The sequence below is a fragment of the Fusarium solani genome (assembly GCF_023522795.1).
Source record: "Fusarium solani strain SB1 chromosome Unknown bctg00000008, whole genome shotgun sequence".
In the NCBI taxonomy this organism is placed as follows: Eukaryota; Fungi; Ascomycota; class Sordariomycetes; order Hypocreales; family Nectriaceae; genus Fusarium; species Fusarium solani.
In genome coordinates this window covers 1,899,740-1,922,040 of record NW_027072148.1, presented here as the reverse complement: position 1 = coordinate 1,922,040, position 22,301 = coordinate 1,899,740, and the positions used below count along the sequence as shown (strand labels likewise).

Below are 22,301 nucleotides of genomic sequence, written 5' to 3'. Positions count from 1 at the left end.
TCCAGGGGGTTACCGCGGGGGGGTGATCTTCTCGTCAGAGAAGAGACCGATCCAGCGGAGACCGCTCAGGATACGCTTCTGATCCTCAGGGGAGTCAAAGGTGGCCTTGGAGACGATGGCCTCCTCAAGGTCGGCAGCGCTGGAGGACTTGGCACCGACAATGATCTTGGTGGCCTCGTTCCAGGCAATGGGCTGAGAGAGAGCCTCCTGAGCAGTATCGTCAAGGAAGCCAATTTGGACTAGGACTCGGATGAGCTGAGGGAATCCCTGGTATCGGAGAGTACCTCGGATGATGGTCTCAGCCTCGGGGATGTTGTAGCGCTCCTTGTAGGGGGAGAGTCTCGGTTAGGGTAGGCGACGAAGGCGAAGCCGGGGTAGATGAAGTAGGGCTTGGTGGTGCCCATCAGGTCCTTGGAGGCAACATCGGCGATCTTGCCGTCCTGGTAGTATCGGGCGGCGTTTCGCAGGGCGAGGAGGACACCGCGGGAAGACCAAGAGAACTTGTATCCGAGGGGGTTGCCAGAAACCTCAGGGGCAGGGAGACCACCGCAGTAGCTGAGGAAAGACAGAATCTTTCCACCCTCGGCGTGGACCTCCTCGATCGTCTTGACGGCGTACAGGTGGTCAACTATGTATGGTGATTACAGGCTGTTCCAAAGTAAAAAGTCATCAGATCTTGATGAAAACATACCACCAGGGTCAACCTAAAGAAACAGTCAGTGTCAATTCTCGTATGCATTGATGGCTCTGGGTAAAACTTACGCCAATCTCGTTCATGACGGTGATACCAGCAGCCTTGGCCTCCTCGTCGAGCTCCATCATGGCGGGAGAGACGTAGCTGGTGGTGACCACATTCTTCTTGTTGCGGATGGCAGACTTGATGACGAGGGCGTGGAAAGTGTAAGGGATCAAGCTGATGACAAGGTCATGCTTGGCAACTTCGGCATCGAGGGCCTTCTCGTCACTGACGTCGAGCGAGATCGGGGTCGCGAGGTTGACGCCCTCGGAGAGCTTCTTGGCGGTCCCGAGGGTTCGGCAGGCTGCAGAATGTCAACATCAAGATACCAGATATCCATTGAGCTTCCTGGTCGTCCAGAGCTCGAAAAAGCCATTATCAGTTTTTTAAGCTCATACACCAAAGAGAATACTCACTGCTGTGCCATCTTGATATTTTTCCTGTACCGTGTTATGGTTTGTGATGACTCCAAGCTCAAGAATCTACCCCGCCAAAATTTTTGGCTACGTGCTTCAGAGTCTGTTGGCGGGGTCATTCAATGTCAATTCCGATAACGGCCACTGGCCAGCTCAGCATGGCTCGAGTCGGCTTTAGGATGAGACCTCACCAGCCACGTCAGGGGCCGCCCAGCCACATGCAGCGCCACGGCGGCTAGCGCCTCTTCCCAATCTCACCTTGCTCTCCAGCCTCCTTCCCGATTATGATGTAAGGAGCGGCGGGGCACAACGGGACGGCGCACATACCCACGCAGGGCTGGGAGAACGGGCGGGGCCGGGGTTGATCGATCGGCGCTGTACAGCCAATAGAAGGACGTCACACGGCGTGTGCCACATGTCTAACAGGGATCAGAGAGGCTCTAGCTTCCCTGTACCTTTTTAGTGCCGCCGGCACTCTGTTCGAGACAACGGTCTCTTACTTTTTGCTTTTACAGTAACTGCATGCATCACCGCCGCCGACGGTCAAAGGTAGGCGTCAACACCGGAACCTTGGTGCAGGTCAGAGAGGGATGCGGTTTTTTCTTAGACTTTTCTCATTTTGGGACCATGTTTTTTTGTTTGTTGATTTCTTTATTTGTTTGTTTGTTTCGGCTACTAGCACGGCACGGCCGGCTGTGCCTTCCTAGTTGTCTGTGCTATCTCGCACGGGTATCCTCGCCTGATTCTATGAGCCTCAAAAAATTCAGCGCTTGTTCCCATGCCCCTTTCCCCCAAAAAAAGTACAACATTCGTTTGCGCCATGTCCGTTCAGAGATCCATAGTTTTCCGTCTACCGTCCCAAAAGGCCGTTTCCCGGGCCTGTGATAACACCTTGTTTTATTGTACATTTCCCAGGTCGTAATTCATGCAAAAGTTGCAGTCAAGTTCGTTGGTGGCTCATGTCATCAGACTGAGCTCGTCTTAGAAGCGTCCACTTCCTCGTCGTCGTCCTCATCCTCCTCATCGGACTTGGGAGGCTCCCAAGTCTCCTCGAGCTTAAGGCCCTTGCCTCGGGGCTCGTTCCCTCTGAATGTTGATCCAAGCAGGGAAGAAACCGTGGATCGATAGTTGTTGAGCTGAGGATCTTCCTCATACTTGTCGGGGGCGTCGTAAAGGCCCATGCCAACAAGAATTTCACCCTCCTCCTCCAGAGGCTCCTCAAGCGCCTGGTAGGGGATGTCATCAGACACAGCCGGTTGAGAGAGTTCGGCCTGGGGAAGAGTCTCGGGTGTGGGTGGGGTTGTAGCGTTAAAGCCATGCATGATGAAGCTGTTCCAGTCCCATCCATTACCATAGGCCGTGTTGTCGTTGGGTGCAGAGGCTTCCGTAGAAACCTGACGTGTGTCCATGCCCGAGCAAGAGGCCGGTGACTGCTGAGCCATCGAGGTTCCCTGGTAAGGGTAGTATGGCAGGTTATCGGCAGTCTGGTATGGTAGTGAGAGGTGTGAGAAAGCTAGGGGGGATGTGTCGCAGGAGGTTGATGCCAGCATGGGGGAAACATGGGGGTAGCCATATGTATCCTGCTGGTTGGCATACATGTTGCTCGAGGTGAGAGCATACATGGGCTGGGCTTGAGCCTGTGGTTGTTGGCCATAGGAACTGGGATGCCAGCTGACAGGGCGTGAAGATCGCTGGGCAGGTTGCTGTTGCTCCGTGCCATAGAACATCGAGAGCTGGTCCAGGACTTGCTGTCTTCGGCGTTGCGAGTTGCCATCGTTCATCAGGGTCTTCCGGCGAGCCATAACACCAGACGAACGGGGGCTGTTGCTAGCACTGGTGGGCTTGACTACCCTCATGGCACCTCCTGACCGTTGTCCATTGGAGCCTCGAGAGAATCTTCGTGCAGCCTGAGAGCAAGCCATTTGCCGAGAGTGGTCGTCAACCATGGCATCGTAGGGATATGTGACGGGCAGAGAGCCTGCCGGTTGCATACCGAAGAGTGGGTGCATCATCTTCGGTGTTCAAGTAATCGAGTGAGAACTGGTAGGTAGATCGTAATGGTTGAGATGAGGTAGAGTTGAGAGCTGTGTGCTATGGTCGGTGATAGCTTTGTCGTGTGTATGATAGACTTGGAAGATCTGAAGAAGGGCTCGGCTTGGGTTATGTATCGTGGAGTGGAGGTCCAGTCCCCAGGGGGCTCAAGGGAGTAACGAAACATGGGGCAATCGATGGCTTGAAAGGATAAATCGAGCCTAGCAGTCTACCAAGATCAACTCGCCATGGATCTGGGAGTGGGCCGGGGCACAAGGCAATAAAGAAGCATGGGCGGTTTGACACCAACACGATGGCCGCAAACCGTGGAATTACAACAAGCGTCGAATCAGCGCGAGGCGCGCCGGGGGTGGGTGCTAGGTTCCTCATCAGAATTGTCCTTCGCTCTGCTAGTCCGGGTGCTAGGATTGTCAGTCAGGCATGGCAGCTGCGGCGGGTGGCCTGCGTCATACGGGGCGCGCAGGGGGTGCCTCAACGGGCGGATTCCACAGTCGGAGGAGGGTGGGCGGGAAGTAGTGCCGGAGAGCGAGAATCAGGCCGGTGTTCTGGGGATAGGGACGTATGCAGCACGGAGGAGTCGAACAGTGGAGGGCTTGGACGAGAAGGGTGGGTGGGTGTGCGATGTGCTGTGCTGGGGTGTCGGACCAGCAAGGCTTGCTCACTCGGTGGGGTCAAAGTCGACAAAGTCAGTACAGTACCACGCCAAATTTGGCGTACCGGCAAGGCGAGAAACGAGAAAACAGGGTGGTGGTGATGGCGCTGATGGGCTCTCCCGCTGCGACTGTGTCGCAGACCCATGAGCGAGCTCAAGCGGCTTAGCTGGCTTGCAGGTCCCTCCAGCAAGTGGGCACCATCGGGTCGTCTGGACTCTGGCAAACCACCCCTGCCGCTAGGGATGCAAGTTGCTTCAAGCCGTGGGCAATAGAAGGGATGGAGAAGATTTGGGCCCACGGGCTGGCGTCGTAATAAAAGACGACATAAGTGAACCCAGCCAGTCTCAGGCCGAGGGTGTGGGCCACTTCAAGGGAGTGCATCAAGGGTTGAAGCTCGCGGCGCCACAATGCAGATGCGCCTCTGGGGCCTGGGCTGGGGGGACCGGAGCCAGGAAGGTGCCCAAGCCCAGAGCATGGGACAGACATTTCCTTGTTGCTAAAAGTGCCACCGGGAAGGGGTTTTGAATCTCACTCAGGCGGGATGTGCATCACCGCTTGGAAGGATTGGCATGCTTTGGGCCTGGTACTATGACCACCCCCGCTGTGACACCTTGATGCTCCATTTCCTGACGCGATTGTGAGCAACCCGTGCAAGTTGAAGCAAGGTGTGTCAAGCCTGAGGCGTTGCCGTAGGAGAAACAATAATATCTGATCGGCAGGCGCTTCGAGATGGCAGATGTTTGCGACGGGTTTCTGGTCGTTCCTCGGGGAAAGCCACTACCACGGTAAGCGAGACACCAGCAAGACGAACTGCTCACATTTCGATGCTTCCCATCCGTTGTCTGTTGCTCCTGCATTGCTCATGTCTCTGGGGCGGCCACTGGCGGTACTCCGGAGAGACGGTCAGCATGGTTCGAGGGCAGCTGTGACAAGCAATGAAGTTTCTTTCCGGTGGGTTTAGATGGACGGTAGTTTGGCGCCGGGGCTTGGCCGTGATGGTCACGGTCGTGGAAGTTTCAATCAGACGAGACGAGACGAGGGGTGTCGTCAAGGGCAGTGATGGCGCAGGGCAACTCCAGCGAGGGGCGCCGCGTCGACCATCACAAGCATCAGGTAGGTAGCTCAATAGGGAATTCTACAGGGCCATCGAAGTTGAGGAGCGAAAGGTGGAACCGTCAAAGAGTGGGAACGGCGATTCCTTGGGAACAAAACGCGTGGCTGGCGCTGCGCTGCGTGCAGGGCCAGCCCGATGCCGACATGCGTCGCAGTGTCGGCCATGGAAAGCAAACCACCCAACGCCGGCAAAGTTGGCGTTAGTGTGGCTACAGATATTTGCGTGTGTGGTCGCCCTGGAGCAGATGATGCCTTTCTCGGTGCGCTGGGCGGTGTGGGACGCTGTCGGGTCTGTTGGTGGGAGCCTTTTTCCAGGCGTCTAGGTCGCCAGGCCAGGTGGGTGGCAAAGGTGCCAGAGCAGAGCCAGAACCGGTGCCAGAGCCAGGCCACGGGGACAGTCGAGGCCGCGCTCAGTGGAAGCGGGTTCCAGAGACCCTGCTGTCTGCGCAATTTGCTTCGCTGCACAAGGTATCGGCGACGTTAGGGCGGGTTTGGCTGCGGAGAACGCCCTGAGCTAAGGGCACAGAGGCATGAGGAAGAGTCATGGAGGCTCGCGAGGCTAGAGTCAAAACTGGAGCGCGGGAATACCGGGAGAGACGGGGCCACGGTCACGGAGCCATTTCCATTGAGAGGGTGCCTGAGTGGTGAGGCATCCAAGGGCCAGGCAGGCAGGAGCTAAGGCATCCAGGGCTTGGTGCTGGTAGGTCTGGCGGCCTGGCGGCCTGAGCGCCCGGGAAATGTCCACGCTACCTGGCCCTCCACCTCGCAGCAGCAGCCTCGACAAGTCACGAGCACTTCTCTGAGCACCGAGATTCCAGGCCCTGGTTCCCTTCTTTTCCCCGTGTCCCCAGTTTGTCTCTGCCATTGCCAATTCCATCCCACATCAAGCCCCAGGGCGGTCATCCTTTCTCCATCCATCCAGGGCCGAGCGCCAGGTCTTTCTCCATCCTCCACTCAGGGGCTGTGGAAGCTGCAACAGATTACCAGCCTAGGCAAGCACATGCAGGCCGCCATCCTGGATGCCTGCCCGTCCTACCACATTAACTTCGCAGGGTCCGCTGGTCTCAATGGCCCCTGTGCGACAGCCCAGACTTCACAACGGCCTTGCTTGCGCTCTTCACACGACAGGCAGCCTGCCAGCGGGACTCGAGGCTCCAGCAGGGCTCCAGCGCTCTATGATGGTCCGCCACGTCGTTGTCTGGCGATTCAGTTCAGGACCGAGACATCATCCCGGCAACTTAATCGGGGCGAGCCAAGTGCCTATGCACGCTCGCAAGCCCGACGATGCGGTGCTGAAGGCTCTGGTGCTTTGACGAAGCCAGGGTGATTGTTGATGCATGGCTCGCCCATGACTGGCCGAAATAATCAACCCGACGACGAGCCTGGACAGAGGCTGATAGCCTTCACAGCAAGGCACTAATCATTCATTCCACACACGCGTACCACGGCACCCCAACGGAGCAAACAAGGCGGGAGCAGCAGCTGCATGCACGCCGAAACATTTGTCACAAACGGATTTCTGTCAATTTCGTCGCCGCCCCTTGTTGACGATGGGGGAGAAGCAAAGTGAGAATTCAACATGCCCCAGCATTGCCCACAAGCACAGATTCAAGACCCGCAGAGATGCTGCGACGATAATCTCACGCCGCCATAGTTTCGGCTTTTCCATGCTCTGCCGCTTTTCTCGTCTCCCCTCACTTGTCGCCCCTCTTCCCTCCCACAGTTCACAACAACCTGCTTGGCGAGTCGTCACTCGGACGATCCCCACTCTGAAAGTTCCATTGCTGACCATCACGGCCGTGGAACTGAACGAGTTGGTCAAGAACGGTACAGGCCTTGTACCCCCGTGCTCTCACCGGACGCTGCCCATTCAGCTCTTGCGACCAGGGCCCCTTGAATAACTCGGACGCCTTACTGTATGGTTGCTGACGACGGACCTTCCACACTGGCTAGCCCGCCAAGCAGACCTGCTAAGGATTGGGTGGGATCAACCGTCCTTTGGCGGGTCGAGAGGGCCCCGTAGGCCCTGAGGGATGCCAGCCTGCTTCTGAAGTGTCCTGATCGTCCACTGAATCAGACATCTTACAGGGGCTGTTATGTTGCGCCACCAAAGACGTGCCGCGGCGTTTGCGAGTTTTGCTTGGTGGGGAAGAGAATGAAAGCACTCAGCGACTCCTCCATTCGGAGGGAGCAGGACGCTTCGATGGATCTTTGACTTTCCCAGACCCCGGTGAGCCCTTCCTTGCCTGCGCGTCAATAATCAGGTCTTAGCTATTATTACTCTGCTCGTAGGGATACGAGCCGATCTCTACGCGTAGTCAAGTCGCGAGTGCACCTTTACAGCACAGCAAACCATTTGACGCCCGTTCACACCTAGCGCAGCTCGCCGGGCACCGGAACTCGTAACAAGTTACGGATACAGGTGCTGCCTCAGAGACGAGGACCTCAGTTCACCACAGGCAGCATTGCAGCGCTAGAGGACATGGGGGCTGAACGGGAACATTGCTGCCGCCATGTCATCCCGTCGGATGGATTGTATCACATCACGAACATACTCAGGAGGATCCTCTCACGGCTGCCTCGCTGAGATTGCTCTCCGAACTCCGCCTCATTCTCACATTTCACGATGCCATCTGCCCTTGCTTGCCGCTGACAAGCCGGATACTGTGCTCTCCACAGCACCTACAACTCTCCGAGTCCGAACCAAACAAGGAAGGGAATGTTCAGGCAATCTCAGCTCAGCTCATTGCGTCGGGGCTCACCACCAATTCACCAGCCCACTTGACAGCGTTACGCTGATCCTGCACTAATTACAGTACGTACCGCCCTCCGTAACTTGCAGGTCGCCGGGCTTAGGGATGGGCTCCGGGCTGAGGCGCGAACTCGCCGTGGCCCGCTGGAAATGGAAGGGTGCCACCGTCTCTCGCCCCGTGACTTGCTTGACACCAGAGGAAAACAGTGCTGGGTCACGCATTGACCTGCGCGCTGGCTGAGGCGCCGGCTGGGGAATGGTGTCAGCACTCGCCCTCGGCCGGAGTCCAATGGTCTCTCATCCCAACACTCTCGTCCCCCAGGGGCCTTTGGCTTCGGTATGGCGGGGCTACATGGGCACAACGTTGTACCCACGGGGTCCTTCTTTGCTGATCACCGGCCCAGCGTCTCCTTGCAGTGTTTGTGTGTCACTCGAGTCACGAAAGTGCAGCCACCATGTGATGGTTTTTCATGGGCAACTGAGAAGCTTTCGCGCACAACCACACTCACTGGGCCTGGCGCAAGCTCGCTTCTCAGCAATGATCCTTGGAGAAGCAAGCACCACATCATCAGCTCCACGCATTTATGCCCGGCGCCTTGTCTCGAATCACATCTGCCTATCGCGGCTGACGAGGGCTTCAAACCATTGCCCTGGCCAACCAGCTGCGTCATCCAAATACCTTTTTGCGACCGATCGTCCACCCACCGCCTTGCTTGCTCATCGGCCCAGTCCTGTGTTGAGTTGGTTGACCTTATCCTTGTGTGCACACCATCCAAGAACGGACCTTGCAGACATCGAGCCGTCTCACCTGCGTGTTTATCCGGATATACAACGAATGTCAGCCTCCGGCGATCCTCGCCCGTGAACTTGAGGGTCGGGTGCTGTACTCTTTGCCTCGCTGTCACAGATAACACGTCGCGTCAATAAGCCCCGTCTCGTTCACCTTGCTGTCTCGACGACCTGGGCAATGCTGATCGCATCTTCGTCATCATCAACCAGTGATGACTACAGTACCACACTGACCACGGCCCGGTGGCTTATCCCGGCTGAGCTGTCGGTAGCAAGGTCACCTTTCTAAGCAATAATCAACCCGGCTTCAGGTCTGGATCCGCAAGCTCGTCGAATGTTCACGATTGCGCGCTCACAAGCAACACGGTTGCTTGCGCTCCTTGGGTCTAAAGCAATCCCGCGCCAGGCCCATCAAGGCTGAAGGCTTTTTTGATACCCCCTCTTCCCAAAGAGCCCATGGGCTTTGTTGGGCACACCCCTGTTACTACGTATTCTATTTGCTACCCCAAAACCGCACAATGGGAATCGTCCTCTCATTACCGAATGCGTAGCCCACCCGAGAGGAAGGCTCACTTTCACGATCGGCAATCAGTCCAGTGTCTGTGGATAGACGAGACAGGAGAAGCAAACTCGCTAGGTTTCCCACGTCATGCAGAAACAGGCCATACACACGAGACCTTGTCATCTCCAGTCCAAACGCATTACATCGTCAAGCTGAAGCCCGAACCGAACTGGAAGGATTCTTGTGTGTTTGCTTCAATGTTGGTCCCATGTATTGTTGCAGAGGATGGAAAATCGGAGGTATGTCAGCCTGCGTCTCGTTTCCCATGAATGGAGGCGGCAATCTAAAAAGGCATTACTCCAACCAAGCCACCACATCAACTGGTCAACGTTTCGCTTGGCGCATCGGAGCATGATTGTGTCCATCACAAGCTCAGTTGGCTTCGACTCTAAGTTCATTGGTGGCTCAGCAAGATCCATGCACTCTCTGCTCTGGGGGACAAGCCAGGATCTGGAGGCGGCGGACGGCCCACCCTGCGCTAACTCGAGGAGAGCGTGGAGGCTTGAAACTACGACAGGGGAGGCGTGGAATGGGAGTGCTAAAGCCGCCAGGGATCAGCATGCCTCGGCGCCTGGGTCCCGCCAAGGAACAGAAAAAGAAGAATTCGTCGAAGCCGCGACCCCATCACTGACGATCAACTTGCTCATCCCAGCCATATTCACATTTGCTCAAACTTCCCACGACCTTGTGCACGCAAGTCTCGGAAGTAAGTCACAGCACTCACCAAGTGGGTGAGACAGGGTCATGGACACGTAACTCGGACTCGACAGCACCTCAAAAAGATAATGCTGCCAACATCCCACAGCTGCCGCCTCAACACCAAGGGGCACTGGTTCGGAGATGATCAGACCCAGGGACCTTGCACCTGGGCCTGGGATGCGCCGTGCCCTTACGCTAGACTCCAAACGTGTGGCGGAAGCCACCTTGCAAAACCGCTGCCATGGGTCCAGCGCTGAGGGGAGCGGGCAATTGGCGTGGTGACTGGCCCTTGTGCAGAAGCACGGTCTCTTTGGCATCATCTGGACATGCAGGCCGGGGTAGAATGGGTTCTATAACCGGCAGCGCACACGTTCAAGGCCCCAACTCCATCCTACCCGCCGCTAGGGCTAAACGATGTAAGACCCATGCCGCGGAGGCTGCCACAAACACCCCACATCAGAAGCCAGTCGACATAAATATTGATTCATCCTATGGGGACCTCTCCACCAAGGATCCACTGGTATTTCTGTCGGCTACTGTGGCGTGCGGCCGAGTGTTTGGGCACGCCTCCTCCCTCTTGCAATGGATGCAAGCAAGCAAGATTCGCCGCCAGAGGTTCCGATGGCCCCGGCTTCGCCGCCAGGACTGAGCACCATCCATCTGCCACAGCATGCGGGAGGTTTATGATCATGCAGGTGCCTTCTTTAAGACGATGACCCTGCACACAGTCATTCGTTACACCCACACTCCTCCATGACTCGTCGACAGGACCTGCTCTTACTGGCAGTATCGACCACGATTGATATTGGCGTCAGACTTGTCAAGACCAAGAAGGACTCTGATGATGAGGTTGGCCGACGGTGATGGACGGGTTGGGGCTTCGACCCCTGGTCTGGTGTGGCCCCGACGAGTGGTGCTTTAGGGAAAAAAGTCTGAATCACTCAACGCAAAAGGCAGCGAAGGTGTTTGGCGTATTTTGGGTCCCGCCTGGCTGGCCTCCAGTGGAACGGATCACCACCCACAGGACTCGGCTGCAACATGGCTCAGCATGGCCCAGCATGGCCCAGCATGGCCAATCGAGCGGTTGAGGAAAGCGTTGCTAACTTGGCCAGGTCCAGACATTTTGGTACGAGGTACGGGTATTGTCCAATATTTCATGAAACTTGTCCCTCTCATACCAGGGGCTTCTCTCATCTGATATCCTCACATATGATGGTTAACCCTATTGGCATGGACAACGGGCGGCTCTTCTCATCCACTTCCAATGTCAATCAATCAATGGATGTCTTGGGCTGCCGACTTTTACAGCCCGCCTGCAGATTCCTCCTCGACCCCCACATCTTGTATTGATGTCAATGCCAATCTGGTGGTGCTCGGTGGGGCCGCGCGGTACCGCCACGGGCGGAATGCGGCCCATGGACGGTGCGCCGTCAATTACGGCAAAGAGGCCTGCCACGATGGCCGGACCCTGTCTGAGCGGAGCAGACCAGAGCAGGTCGACTCCGAAACCTCGACCAGCCAAAGGAGCCGAGCCCGCTACACTTTGCTTTTGCGAACTACCCCTTTTGATTGGACCCCAGCGTCCCCGTCGCAACCCAATCTCACCAAGCTCCAAGCCTCGAAGCAGCATGAGACAAGTTGACAGGCTTCCACCTAGGAGCCGGCCAATTTTACTTTGATCAAGACGCTGACGATCTGGGCACGCGCCAACACACATCACAGTCGAGTCGCGAGTACGACTGCTGCATGAGCCGCCACAACCGTTTCCTGGAACGCGTCACCCTGGCTTTGAGATGACGTCCCGCCAGAGCCATCTTGGCATCATTTGACTTGACCAAAATGAATGCGCGGATTTCGATATCAAGATTCGAAACTAGGAACGAGTTCTGGCGGGGACCTTTATCCATAGGTAGGTCGGCTACTGCACTGTACCATTCACAACGGAACCAAAGCGCCTCTATCCGTCCTGCACTGCGAAGTACGAGACTCCACCGCCTCTATCATCAGGTTCACAATCAACAAGGAAGCCTATGATAACTACAACAAGCAAGATCATGACCGGGGTCTTTGCCCATGAGCACACGCTTGTGACAAAACGAGGGTTGTTCACGACGTAAAGTCAGCCAGGGCCTGCTTGTGTTGCTCAAACGATGTGAGACATTTACTTTGGGGATGATCAGTCGCCAACGCTAGGTACTGTGCGACCAGGGACGAGACGTCCAGTCCAGTCCCGTCCAGTGCATGGTCAACGCCTGCGGCGTAGTTCTGACAATTGCTATGGAGCCCCGGGCGGCCGAGATGTCTCCAGCAGCCGCCCGCTGCTCCGTCCGAGAGCCCCACCGATCGGGACGTCGAGGGCGGGCCAGAGTTCAGCCACGCCACGGATGCTGGGAGGCCTGGGTCTCCGAGTCCGCAACCCTCGCTCGGTCTTGTTTGCCAGCGAACGCCCCTTGCTAATCTCACGGCGTCTGACCTGGGCGCCGTCCAACTCTGACTGGGCACGCTCAAGGGCTTTAGCGCTGCAGCCACCCCTCTCGAACCTTGGCTAGCAAGCACCCCTATTTCTTTGCTGTCAAGGGGGCCTTGGAGAATGCACTCACTTTGCAGACGGACCAGCGTCATCCAGCACTCTCTTACCGAGATGGGAGCCATGTGCAGCCAGGGATGGATCTGAAGCTTTGTCCTCTGTTGACTTTCTACTCGCCTTCAGCTCCCTCTCGATCGGTGATGGCTCCACATACCAATTATCGCCCCTTCAAGGAATCCTCCCACAGCTTTTGGCCTGCCTGTTCTCCCCGTCGAGCCTAGTTTGGTTTGACCGGCTGTTGACTCGGTTGCGGTCCTTTCTTTTTTTTCTGATACCCTTTGTTCTACCAACCGGATGTTGCACCACCGTTTACGTTTCTCTTGGTCGCAAGTCAATATGATCCGATATTCCTGGTCAACCTCGCGCCCCTTTCTAGCAGTCCACTGCCGGTACTGGATGTACTGTATCCGTACCTCGTTTAGGTCTACCGTGAGAGCGTCTCGATCCCTTCGCGGCCCAACCCTTACGAGCATGGCGCCGGCCCTGTCAGGCGGGCAGCCACTGACTCCCTCTCACGTTTCCTCCCGTCCCATCTGACACGTCTCAAGCTTGTCCCCCGTTCCCCGATGATGCTGCGATGTGAGTTGGGAGAGCCAAGCCCGGCAGCAACCAGCCAGACAGCGATTCATGGCTCATCACCTTGGCCAACCTGCCTCTTGGCGACCTCTCCTCATGGCATGACGACGCCGCTTGCTCCTCTAGGATGCATTAGCAACAGACGTTGGCCACCGTCCTGGGTATCGCCCATGGTGATGTGCTCAACCAGAGACGGCTCCCAGACTAGTTGTCTTCATGCAGAAGCCCCCCCGGCGCATCCGCGTGGCCAAAGGTCGTGTCTTGCAGCATTTTCCCGGCCCCTACTTTTAGCAGCAGAACCTTTGCATCCACCTGCATCACCACGGCACCCAACAGAGCAAAGATTGAGACAGACATGGTGGTCTTGTGGACCTGGAGAAAGATGTCGATAGTGCACACAACTCGATGCTAACGCCTGCTGCCCCTTGTCACCACTCTTGTCTGGCACCCACTACAGGCAGAGGAGCCTTATCCCATTTTCACCGCCTTTCTCCCCCTCCCTTCTCCCCCATCCGTCCACCGTCAGCCCCCCTTCCAGGCCCAGGCTCGCTCACACTCTCTTCCTCCCACTTAATCTCGCACAGTCGAGTCGCAGCCGCTGTAAGCCATCTGTCGCCTGTCTGTCTGTCTTGGTCGTTTTTTCCTTTGCTCTTGTTGACCTAGCGCCCTCGGCATCATCCCTTGACCTTCCGCCTTCTATCCCGGCCCACCCTTGCACCAAGGGTTGAGCGTGTGGTGCCTCGATCGTCGTCAAGCAGATGAGCATCATCATGTTTACCGACTGAGCCGCTAGACGGCAGAGGGGACCAATCTGGCACTCGACCGCATCCAAGTCCCCAGCATGTCTGCCCCAAGCCCAGCGAACCCCTCTCGCTGCACTTTCAGTGTGGCCAGTCGGACGGCGAAACCCAGCTTCTCCCCCGGGGCTCCAGTCGCCGGGGTGGCATAGCAGCCCGTACAGCATTCCAGCTATGAAGGTGTCCCCGGCTCCCACCGCACTATATCTCGGGCAATGGTCAGTTGTTGCAGTTCCCGCTACTGTACTCTTGTGCTATGCCAGGGAGGGGCATCTTGGGACATGACATGGGGAAGATGGGCAGGGCGGGACGACGCACTCGGCCACGCATATGTCTCCTCCGGCTTCGCCCTGGACAGGGCAGCGAAAACACTCGCCTGCAGACCGAGACAGACCAGCGGCTCCGCCTGCACCCCACGTACACAGTGCCAGCGACCTAGGTATGCATCATGGTCAGCCAACGAAGCCCAAGCAGGCAGGCATACACAATCTCGGATTCCACGTACGCCTTGCGGTGTCCCTCAGCTCTCAGGCAGGCCTCCGGGGACTGGTGTCCTCGACTCTATGCATCCATGGCATTGTCAGGCGGTGCCGGCTCACGACAAACAGACGGACGATTGTGGGTTTGCTCATACCTCGGCCCAGCTCCGCGAGTAAAAGACAACGTCTGCCTCGGCCGCCAGCTCCGACAAACCTTCGCGGCCCGGCTTCTCTACCTCGACACTTATCTGCGCGCTTGGTAGCACGTTACGCAGGAGACGGATGCACTTCAGAGTCGTGTCAGGGATTCGGCCCTGTTTCCTCCATGTCAGCCCAAGGCCAGCAGGCGGACGAAGTTGGTGCTCATGGATCCCACCTCAAAGTGCCACCACGTCTCCTGGCCCGGATTGAAGCTCCGCGCGATGGGCTCAAACTCGTCCCGGGTCATCTCTGGTAGGTCATTATAGTTGACAAGGGTACGGCTACCTGACTCCTCGCTGCGGATGATATAACTGCTAGCCGCCTCGGTACTGGCGTCACGGTAGATGCAGTGGTGGAAGTTGATGTTGGACTCTGGACCAAAGGACGAGATGATGCGTCGTGTTGCAGATGACGAGGCATTGGGCAGGGGTGATACCAGATGCAGCTGGAGGGCATCATGGTCAACGAGCAACTGCTCGAGGACCTCGAGGGAATTTGGGCAGTTGCCCCCACGTCGGATGCTGAGGCTGGTGGCGCGCAGCTTGGAGTCTTCGGACGGGAAGAAGGGGACACTGGAGAGGTGAGTTAGTAGACGCCATGGCGGCCCTCGTAGACACGGTTGGTGGTGCGTTCCTGAGGATCGTGTCCAAGTAGCAGGCTCCTACGACGATCAAGTGCTTCTTGGCTTGGTCGGCCATTGTGGCTGAGGTCTCGAGCGGGCTTTCTGGTTTGCTGCGTTCTCGAGACGTGTGCGGTTTACGGCGTTGTGATATCCGTATCTCTGCTGTGTAGATGTAGTGGTGATGATCGTGACAAACATTTCGATCCGGTAGGAAGACGTCTTGGCCAACCAAGGGCGAGGGCTTGAGTTCCACAGTTTTGTTGGTTGGCCTTTTTACCGATTTGCCTTTGTCGAAACATGACAGAGGCTCTGTTCACGGTGTAATCTACGGTGCTGATCTATGATAACCGATGTGAACTCGGAATGGTGAAGCCCAGTCCAAATCGCCGAGTATCTGTCCAGAGTTTGTGGCTTTCGGGGCCGTTGAGGGGGCATAGTATAGGGTATGTACAGTGGTGCAGCCAAGTGGGTTGAGTTTCGAAGACCGAGGCACATGTCACAACGACAACATTTTGGAGAGCCAGTGTCTTATCATAGAGGCTTGCTTGTGGGATGGAGAGCAATTGTTTATACTCCTCTAGCATGCCTTGGGGCTCTTTTTCTTGATCTAGGGTTGCTAGTATACTAGGAAATACAGATATCAATGAGATGTGCGAGGAGTGTCAAATATCAAATCTTTTCACCATTGAACAGACCTGGATATTTACTTATCACTCACGGGTATGGTTAAAATTACCAGACTATAGGGACAAATAAGCAAAATCATCACGGCAAGTTTGTGTAAAGACGAAGCCGCAGTGTTATTACAGTCAAAACGGAGGGAGAGCTCGACGTCGTGGCAGCTCCAGGGTAGCCGACTTGAACACCACTCGACGGAGGTTGAGATAACACAGCGCTAAGCATGGGAGACGCCATGCCTACTTGACTGCTTAACTTCTGGTGAATCCTTCGTAGTCTTGATAATATGGCTTACAGGTTGAGTCAGCTTCACTAAGCCAGACATGAGAGGGGCTCTGCTCACGGAGAAAAGAGACAAGGCTGTCTACCTACAGTCGGCCGACTCAAGTAGCCAATGGCAAACTACAGAGATCATGGTCGTGATGTAGATGCGGCACAATCAGTCACGGTAGCTCTAGCAAAGACTTTTGAGAACCCAAACCCCACTTGAAAGAATCATCCATTGCGGCAGCAGCCAAAGACTTACCCTCGGTGAAAACATCCCTTCATTGGGCGAACGGGCCTCGATGATCTGAGCTTGCCAAGTCGGCCGCTTCTAGCAAGAGGCTTCCCTTCCTCCTCCAACCTTGACCAGCTGCATCTACATCAACATCTCGCACAAAAACCTTGCTCTACCATCGAAACGCAATCGAAAACCGGCGTCTCATCCCACGAGAGTTTTTCATTCACATCCAACTTCCTCTTGCGGCAATCTTGCTTCTCTCCTGGCGGCGATCAAGTGGGCCCATCTGCCCCGCCATCAAGACCCGGCTCACAACGTCATCTACTGGGAACCTACAACACGCGACGCGACAGGCGATATCAGACGAGAGTAGATACAGGGTGTGCTTGTGCCGTGCTGAATTGTGACTACTCATTGACATACGCACGCAGCCATGGGCGAGCGCGCAGGAAAGCACATCACCTTTGAAGAGAGCTGTAGCTCTGGCGGGAGCTCTGATGACGATGGCAACGCCGTCGAGGTAACGCCTCTCTTCCTCCTTGCAGTGCTCGACGGCTCCTCCTGACGTCGCTTGCAGGTCGTCTTTGATCCGGGAAACCCCTATCGTCGAAAGAGCTCCATGGTCGCCTCTGAGATGAGGCAGCCCATGATCCGCCGTCCCACCCGCCGCGACGAATGCCTCGTTCACCAGTTCCTCGATAGCCAACGCCGAGCAAAGGATGCAGCCAGCTCTGCCAGCGAGCCCGACTCGGAATACTCGACGGGACAGGCCTCGACTGGGTACATGGGCAACGTGCCGGACATCAGCCTCACCACAAGTCACACCACCTATGATGGCGATCAGGTTGATCCCAGGGACCAGAGCCTCGATGTCTTGGTCGACCCAAAGTCCAACAAGAAGTGCCGAGCCGTTGTCGAAGAACCCGATAGCATGGATCACCTAGGCGGTGGACAGGCTGACCAGCAGGCCTGGACGCAGCAGATGACAAAGAGCCTCTCCAACCTGGACCTCACGGACTACGACGACGTGCGCAGCCGGCTGCTCACCAAGCAGCAGCTCAGCGACATGGCCTGGGGCGTGCGGGAGCTGAGTCGTCGTCTGAGCAGCATGCGCATCCGGTTCCGCGTTAAATCCATCTTCCTCCTCACAAAGATCTACGACCAGGACCTGATCCCCAAGACGCGCGAGCTGACGCACTGGCTGCTTCACCACGACCGGGAGACCGCATATACCGTCTACGTTCAGGACAAACTCAAGACAAACAAGAGATTTGACGTTAAGGGGCTCATCGATGATTTGAGCAAGGGATACGCCGGGCTGGGAGAGATGGACGAGGAGGCGGCGCGCGAGATGCTCCACAAGCGTCTGCGGTACTGGGACGAGCACATGTGTCGGACACGACCGCACACGTTTGACTTTGTCATTTCGCTCGGCGGCGACGGTACGGTGCTCTATGCTAGCTGGCTGTTCCAGCGCATTGTGCCCCCCGTGCTGAGCTTTGCGCTGGGGAGTTTGGGCTTTTTGACCAAGTTTGATTTTGAGGACTACCAGCGGACACTCACATCAGCCTTTAGTAAGGGCGTCACAGTGAGCCTACGGCTGCGGTTCGAGGGCACCGTCATGAGGAGCCAGCCACGGAAGCGGCCAGAGCTCGAAGACGGGGTCGGAGAGGAAGATGAGGAAGAGCTGCACCGACAGCGCGACCTCGTGGAAGAACTAATCGGAGAGGAGAGAGAAGACGAGCACACGCATCGACCGGATGGGACGTTTGAGATTCTGAACGAGGTGGTGGTGGACCGAGGGCCCAATCCAAGTGAGAATCCCATAACCCGCACCGCCCCTGCAGGAGATGTTGTATCATTGACGTATATTCTAGCCATGTCGTACACCGAGATCTTTGGCGACGATGAGCACTTCACCTCGGTGCTCGCCGACGGCATCTGCGTGTCGACGCCCACGGGCTCGACGGCGTATAACCTGGCGGCCGGCGGCTCGCTCTGCCACCCGGAGAACCCCGTGATGCTTGTCACGTCCATCTGCGCGCACACGCTGTCGTTCCGACCCATAATCCTCCCTGACACGATCGTGCTGCGTATCGGAGTGCCGTACAATGCGCGGACGGCGTCGTGGGCCAGCTTTGACGGCCGAGAGCGTATTGAGCTCAAGCCGGGCGACTACGTCACCATCAGCGCGAGTCGGTATCCGTTCGCCTCGGTGCAGTCTGAGGGACGGCGGAGCGAGGACTGGGTGAATAGCATCAGTGGGAAGCTCGGTTGGAACACGAGACAGAAGCAAAAGAGCTTCAAGGAATGGGACAAATGATGGGTTACCTATGGAGGGATATGAATGGCTGGATGCATGAGTATGGGTTATGAAATGTGCATATACATACAGGGATCAGCGGACCAGGGAAATGGGTATTCTGTACTATAGGACCAAGAATTACAAACGCAAGGACAAATACAGCAATGATTGTGTATTCTACCGTGAATCCAAGTAAGAGGCATTACTAGAAGAGTCTTGATAGATGTGAATATCATCTATCGTTGGATGGTGGAGAGGGTGCATGCACAGGCCGCTGCTTATATGCAGGTGTAACAGTTGCACCCCACAACGGCTGTGAAATTAACTCCCCGTCGAGCATCATCTCGACACCGCTCCCATCCAAACACGACTCAATTGTCTCGTGTAAACCCTTCCAACGCTATCTACCACGTCGGGAGCACCCAATTGAAGCCGCAATCCCATCACAATGGCCGCAGAAGCCCCCTCCGCCGAGTCGTGGACCTCGTCCCTCCCACCCGACCTCTTCGACCAAACGACAATCATCTCCCTCCTCTCGACCCTCGCCATCGTCGCGGCCGCCTACCTCGCGTCCCTGCGCTTCCTCCCCTCGTCGTCCACGGGAACACTCCGCTTTCTCTTCATCTGGCACCTCGCCGACGCGCTATGCCACTTCCTCCTCGAGGGCAGCTTCCTCTACCACTGCTTCTTCTCGCACGAGCAGATCTCCGAGTCGACGACCGGATATTTTCCCACGCCTGCTGGGTTCTTGGGTTATAGCGACCGCGTGTATGGCGCGCAGTCGGGGGGTAGTAATCCGTTTGCGCAGCTGTGGATGGTGTATGCCAAGGCGGATAAGCGATGGGCGGGTGTTGACTTGGGCGTCGTGAGCTTGGAGTTGCTGACGGTGTTTTTCGATGGACCGTTGGCTGTGTATATCTGCTATTGCCTTGCCAAGCGAGACCCCAAGGTCAGCATCTGGATGATTATCCTGGCGACCTGCGAGCTGTATGGAGGTGAGTTTGAATGGCTTCGTAGAGAGAGCTTGTTCGGTGATTAACGGTGACTTGCTAGGCTTCATGACCTTCTGCCCCGAGTGGCTCATTGGTAACCTAAACCTCGACACGAGCAACTTCATGTACCTCTGGGTGTACCTTGTCTTCTTCAACACGCTCTGGGTGTGGATCCCCTCTCTGGGTCATCTGGTACTCGGCAAAGGACATCTCCAACGCACTAAGTGTACGACAGAGCAAGAAGAGCCTGTGAGTTCACAGGAGAGTCTTTGAACTGCCCGAGGCAGCTCAAAGAAGTGGCACAAAACATAGTTTCAACAGTCATCTTGCAGGCATAAAAGGCTTCTAATCAGGTAGCCATCCATGAAAGAGGAGGAACAATCATCATATCACAAGCAGGCACATGTTCATGTCGTTATTAGGTCGATTGAGGGGCTACTGAATGTAGGGTATCTGAATGCCAGTCGCGGTGCTGCTCCAAAACGATGGGGAGTCAGCCCGAATCCTCCTCAGGACAGTTCCATATCTCCTCCGTTCAACTTGTGGTGGTTGTTTGTCGAGATGTGGTTGAGCTTAGATGGCCTCCTTGTGGGCCTCGCCCTTGCCCTCGTGCTTCTTCTCTTGGGCCTTGTCGCCAATAGCGTCCTTGGCAGCAGAGGCACTGCAGATGTGTTAGTCGTCTGTTGGTAGAGGATGAGAGAGTCGAGTGACTTACCGGGTGCCGAGGCCGGCATCAGAGTCCTTGGCGACCTGCTTGTTGGTCTCCTTGGAGGCACCAGAGGTAGCCTCCTGAGCCTTCTCAGCGACGTAGTTGGCGCCCTGCTTGATGGAATCCATTGTGATAGGTTGTGGTTGGGTTTGGTTTTGAAGGTTGGTTGAAAGTTGTTGTGTTGCTTTGTGCTTGAGAGTGTGTGTGTGATGATGAGAGAAGAAGGATCGAAGCTTGGAGGTGGCAGGAGGAGGTTTATATAGATCATGATTCACTCTCTGAGAGAATGCCCCGGACCTCAGGCAGAGAGGAAGGAGCTCCCTCTCCTCTCGTCATCGCGCTTGCACATTTCCCCGTTTGACACGCACACGATCTTTGGTTGGTCCTGCCTCCACTGTCAAAGAGAGCAGCAAACAGATCCATGTGAAGCAACCGGGGTGAACGTGGGAAAATGTCGTCATAGACTTTTTTGTTGATTTCTTACTACATAGGTAGTTACGTACGGGCAACAGCAGAAATTGAGGCTCCATACGGGGTCCTGCTCTGGATTGTGTTTGGCTTGTGATGGCTGCTTGCAACAAGCTCGGTTGACGTCAGAGTTGTAGCAACATCACTCAAACGTCATCAAAACTTGCAACAAGTCGCGTCTCTCGCGTTGCGGGGTAGTTGCAGTCCAACACGCAATCTTGCCCCTTGCAGTTTGTAAGAAAGTACACGAATTGCGGTTTAGACGTGTACAGAATGCCATATTCTTCGAGTATTGATGATCGACTTCCTTTCCTTCTTGTGGCTGTTGATCTTCATGGCCCACTTTCTGCCCGGTGTTCTGAACCTTCTGTTCCATACTACGTGCCACTTTGCTGGAGCTCTCTTGTCTGGCGGCGCCACAAATGGCGGGGGTTTTCAAGATGTGGCGGTGACGTATGGAAGAGTTGCCATGACGTGGATGAAGACGTTTGAGCATTCAGCCAATTTCTCTTACTGTACTGCGTGTCTAGTTGGCTCACACGACTGATTTGTCTTGCTTTCTGGCTTGCATCTTCTCCAGCCACGATCGTTTTTTCTGCAGTTTTTCTGCCTTGCGCCGCCGGCTGAATACATCCCCCACCATGCCCGACATCGAGATCTAACTCTTGCTTGTGCTCAGTCTACACGGAGCATTGCCTCCGGACTTTTTGATCCTGTTGCCTCTTTTGCTCCTCTTTCGGGCGTTGGAGTAAGCTCAAAATCTTGGTTTCTCACGTTGCACCTTCTTCATTCTTCTCTCTTCTACTCTGATGTCATGACGGCGTGGCTGCTTGTCCTTTCTTCCTTCGCCGGGAGTACCCGCTGTTGCTTTCCGGACCAGGGAGGACGTCCTAGGCTTGTCACTTTGTTACAGACAAGAGGATATCAAAACTCGCAAGAGACTTTGTCCGTCCTGAAGCCCGTTTCACGTGAGATCCGGAGCATTCCGCGGTGGTAGCTGTATTGGAGCTTTCTGTCTGTCCTCAGAATTCTTGCAGCAGCGGAACCGCGCCGAAACGATACCATACCGTTGGAAAGGGGGGTATCCACGCTCCGGGTTTTACCTCCGTAGCTCCCGTCGTGCCGCCGGGAAGCCAGAGCTTGAGAGCTTGAGATGTCTTCTTGTTAAAGAATGCGGGTTGCCAAGCTCAGCGAAGTTGTGCTGTGCCTCTGAAATCCATCCACACTACAGCGGCTCACGGACGTGTATGCCCGTCAGCTGCACGTGGGAGATGATATCACTGAATTGAAGCAGGAGAATAGAGAGTAAGATTGCTGTGATGTCTTTTGCAGCTGGTTTCAGGAGATACAAGTTGTTGGTTCGCCTTCATTGTTCTCGTATCTATTAGTTGGCTATTGGTTCATGCCTCGCGTACCATTACGGTGCCAGTTCCATCCGGACTCAACAGTCAACGCCTGGACAAGGACTTTGATATCGCGGGCTTGACTCGACTTGACTCGACTTGACTCGTTGCTGTCCATGCGCACCTTCTAGTGCATGCAGCGTTTTCCGCAATTGGGTTCGCGTGGGCGATAGAGCTTGATGCGGGCAGTCTCACATTGATTGCGCGGGA

The 22,301-nt window shown here is 55.9% G+C and overlaps 6 protein-coding genes across 6 annotated transcripts; 2 read left to right on the top strand and 4 right to left on the bottom strand.

Annotated features, from left to right (window-relative positions):
• Nucleotides 1–9: 9 nt before the first annotated feature.
• MRS44_012650 (uncharacterized protein) lies at nt 10–1,477 on the bottom strand (the record flags this gene model as incomplete). Its single annotated transcript, XM_065618870.1, has 5 exons — nt 10–303; nt 360–628; nt 692–704; nt 763–1,040; nt 1,411–1,477. The coding sequence occupies 5 exons, from the start codon at nt 1,475–1,477 to the stop codon at nt 10–12; spliced, it is 921 nt and encodes a 306-aa protein (XP_065474942.1).
• Nucleotides 1,478–2,117: 640 nt separating this feature from the next.
• On the bottom strand, nt 2,118–3,164 carry MRS44_012649 (uncharacterized protein; the record flags this gene model as incomplete). The annotated part of the gene is made up of 1 exon (XM_046269405.2): nt 2,118–3,164. One exon carries the CDS (start codon nt 3,162–3,164, stop codon nt 2,118–2,120), a length of 1,047 nt encoding a protein of 348 aa, XP_046132892.1.
• An 11,375-nt stretch (nt 3,165–14,539) lies between these two features.
• On the bottom strand, nt 14,540–15,110 carry MRS44_012648 (uncharacterized protein; the record flags this gene model as incomplete). Its single annotated transcript, XM_046273801.2, has 2 exons — nt 14,540–14,984; nt 15,028–15,110. 2 exons carry the CDS (start codon nt 15,108–15,110, stop codon nt 14,540–14,542), a joined length of 528 nt encoding a protein of 175 aa, XP_046132894.2.
• Nucleotides 15,111–16,647: 1,537 nt separating this feature from the next.
• MRS44_012647 (uncharacterized protein) lies at nt 16,648–18,537 on the top strand (the record flags this gene model as incomplete). Its single annotated transcript, XM_065618869.1, has 2 exons — nt 16,648–16,734; nt 16,792–18,537. The coding sequence occupies 2 exons, from the start codon at nt 16,648–16,650 to the stop codon at nt 18,535–18,537; spliced, it is 1,833 nt and encodes a 610-aa protein (XP_065474941.1).
• Nucleotides 18,538–18,967: 430 nt separating this feature from the next.
• MRS44_012646 (uncharacterized protein) lies at nt 18,968–19,784 on the top strand (the record flags this gene model as incomplete). Its single annotated transcript, XM_046281114.2, has 2 exons — nt 18,968–19,514; nt 19,573–19,784. 2 exons carry the CDS (start codon nt 18,968–18,970, stop codon nt 19,782–19,784), a joined length of 759 nt encoding a protein of 252 aa, XP_046132896.2.
• Nucleotides 19,785–20,084: 300 nt separating this feature from the next.
• Nucleotides 20,085–20,348, bottom strand: MRS44_012645 (uncharacterized protein; the record flags this gene model as incomplete). Its single annotated transcript, XM_046281115.1, has 2 exons — nt 20,085–20,172; nt 20,227–20,348. The coding sequence occupies 2 exons, from the start codon at nt 20,346–20,348 to the stop codon at nt 20,085–20,087; spliced, it is 210 nt and encodes a 69-aa protein (XP_046132897.1).
• Between the last annotated feature and the right edge of the window lie 1,953 nt (nt 20,349–22,301).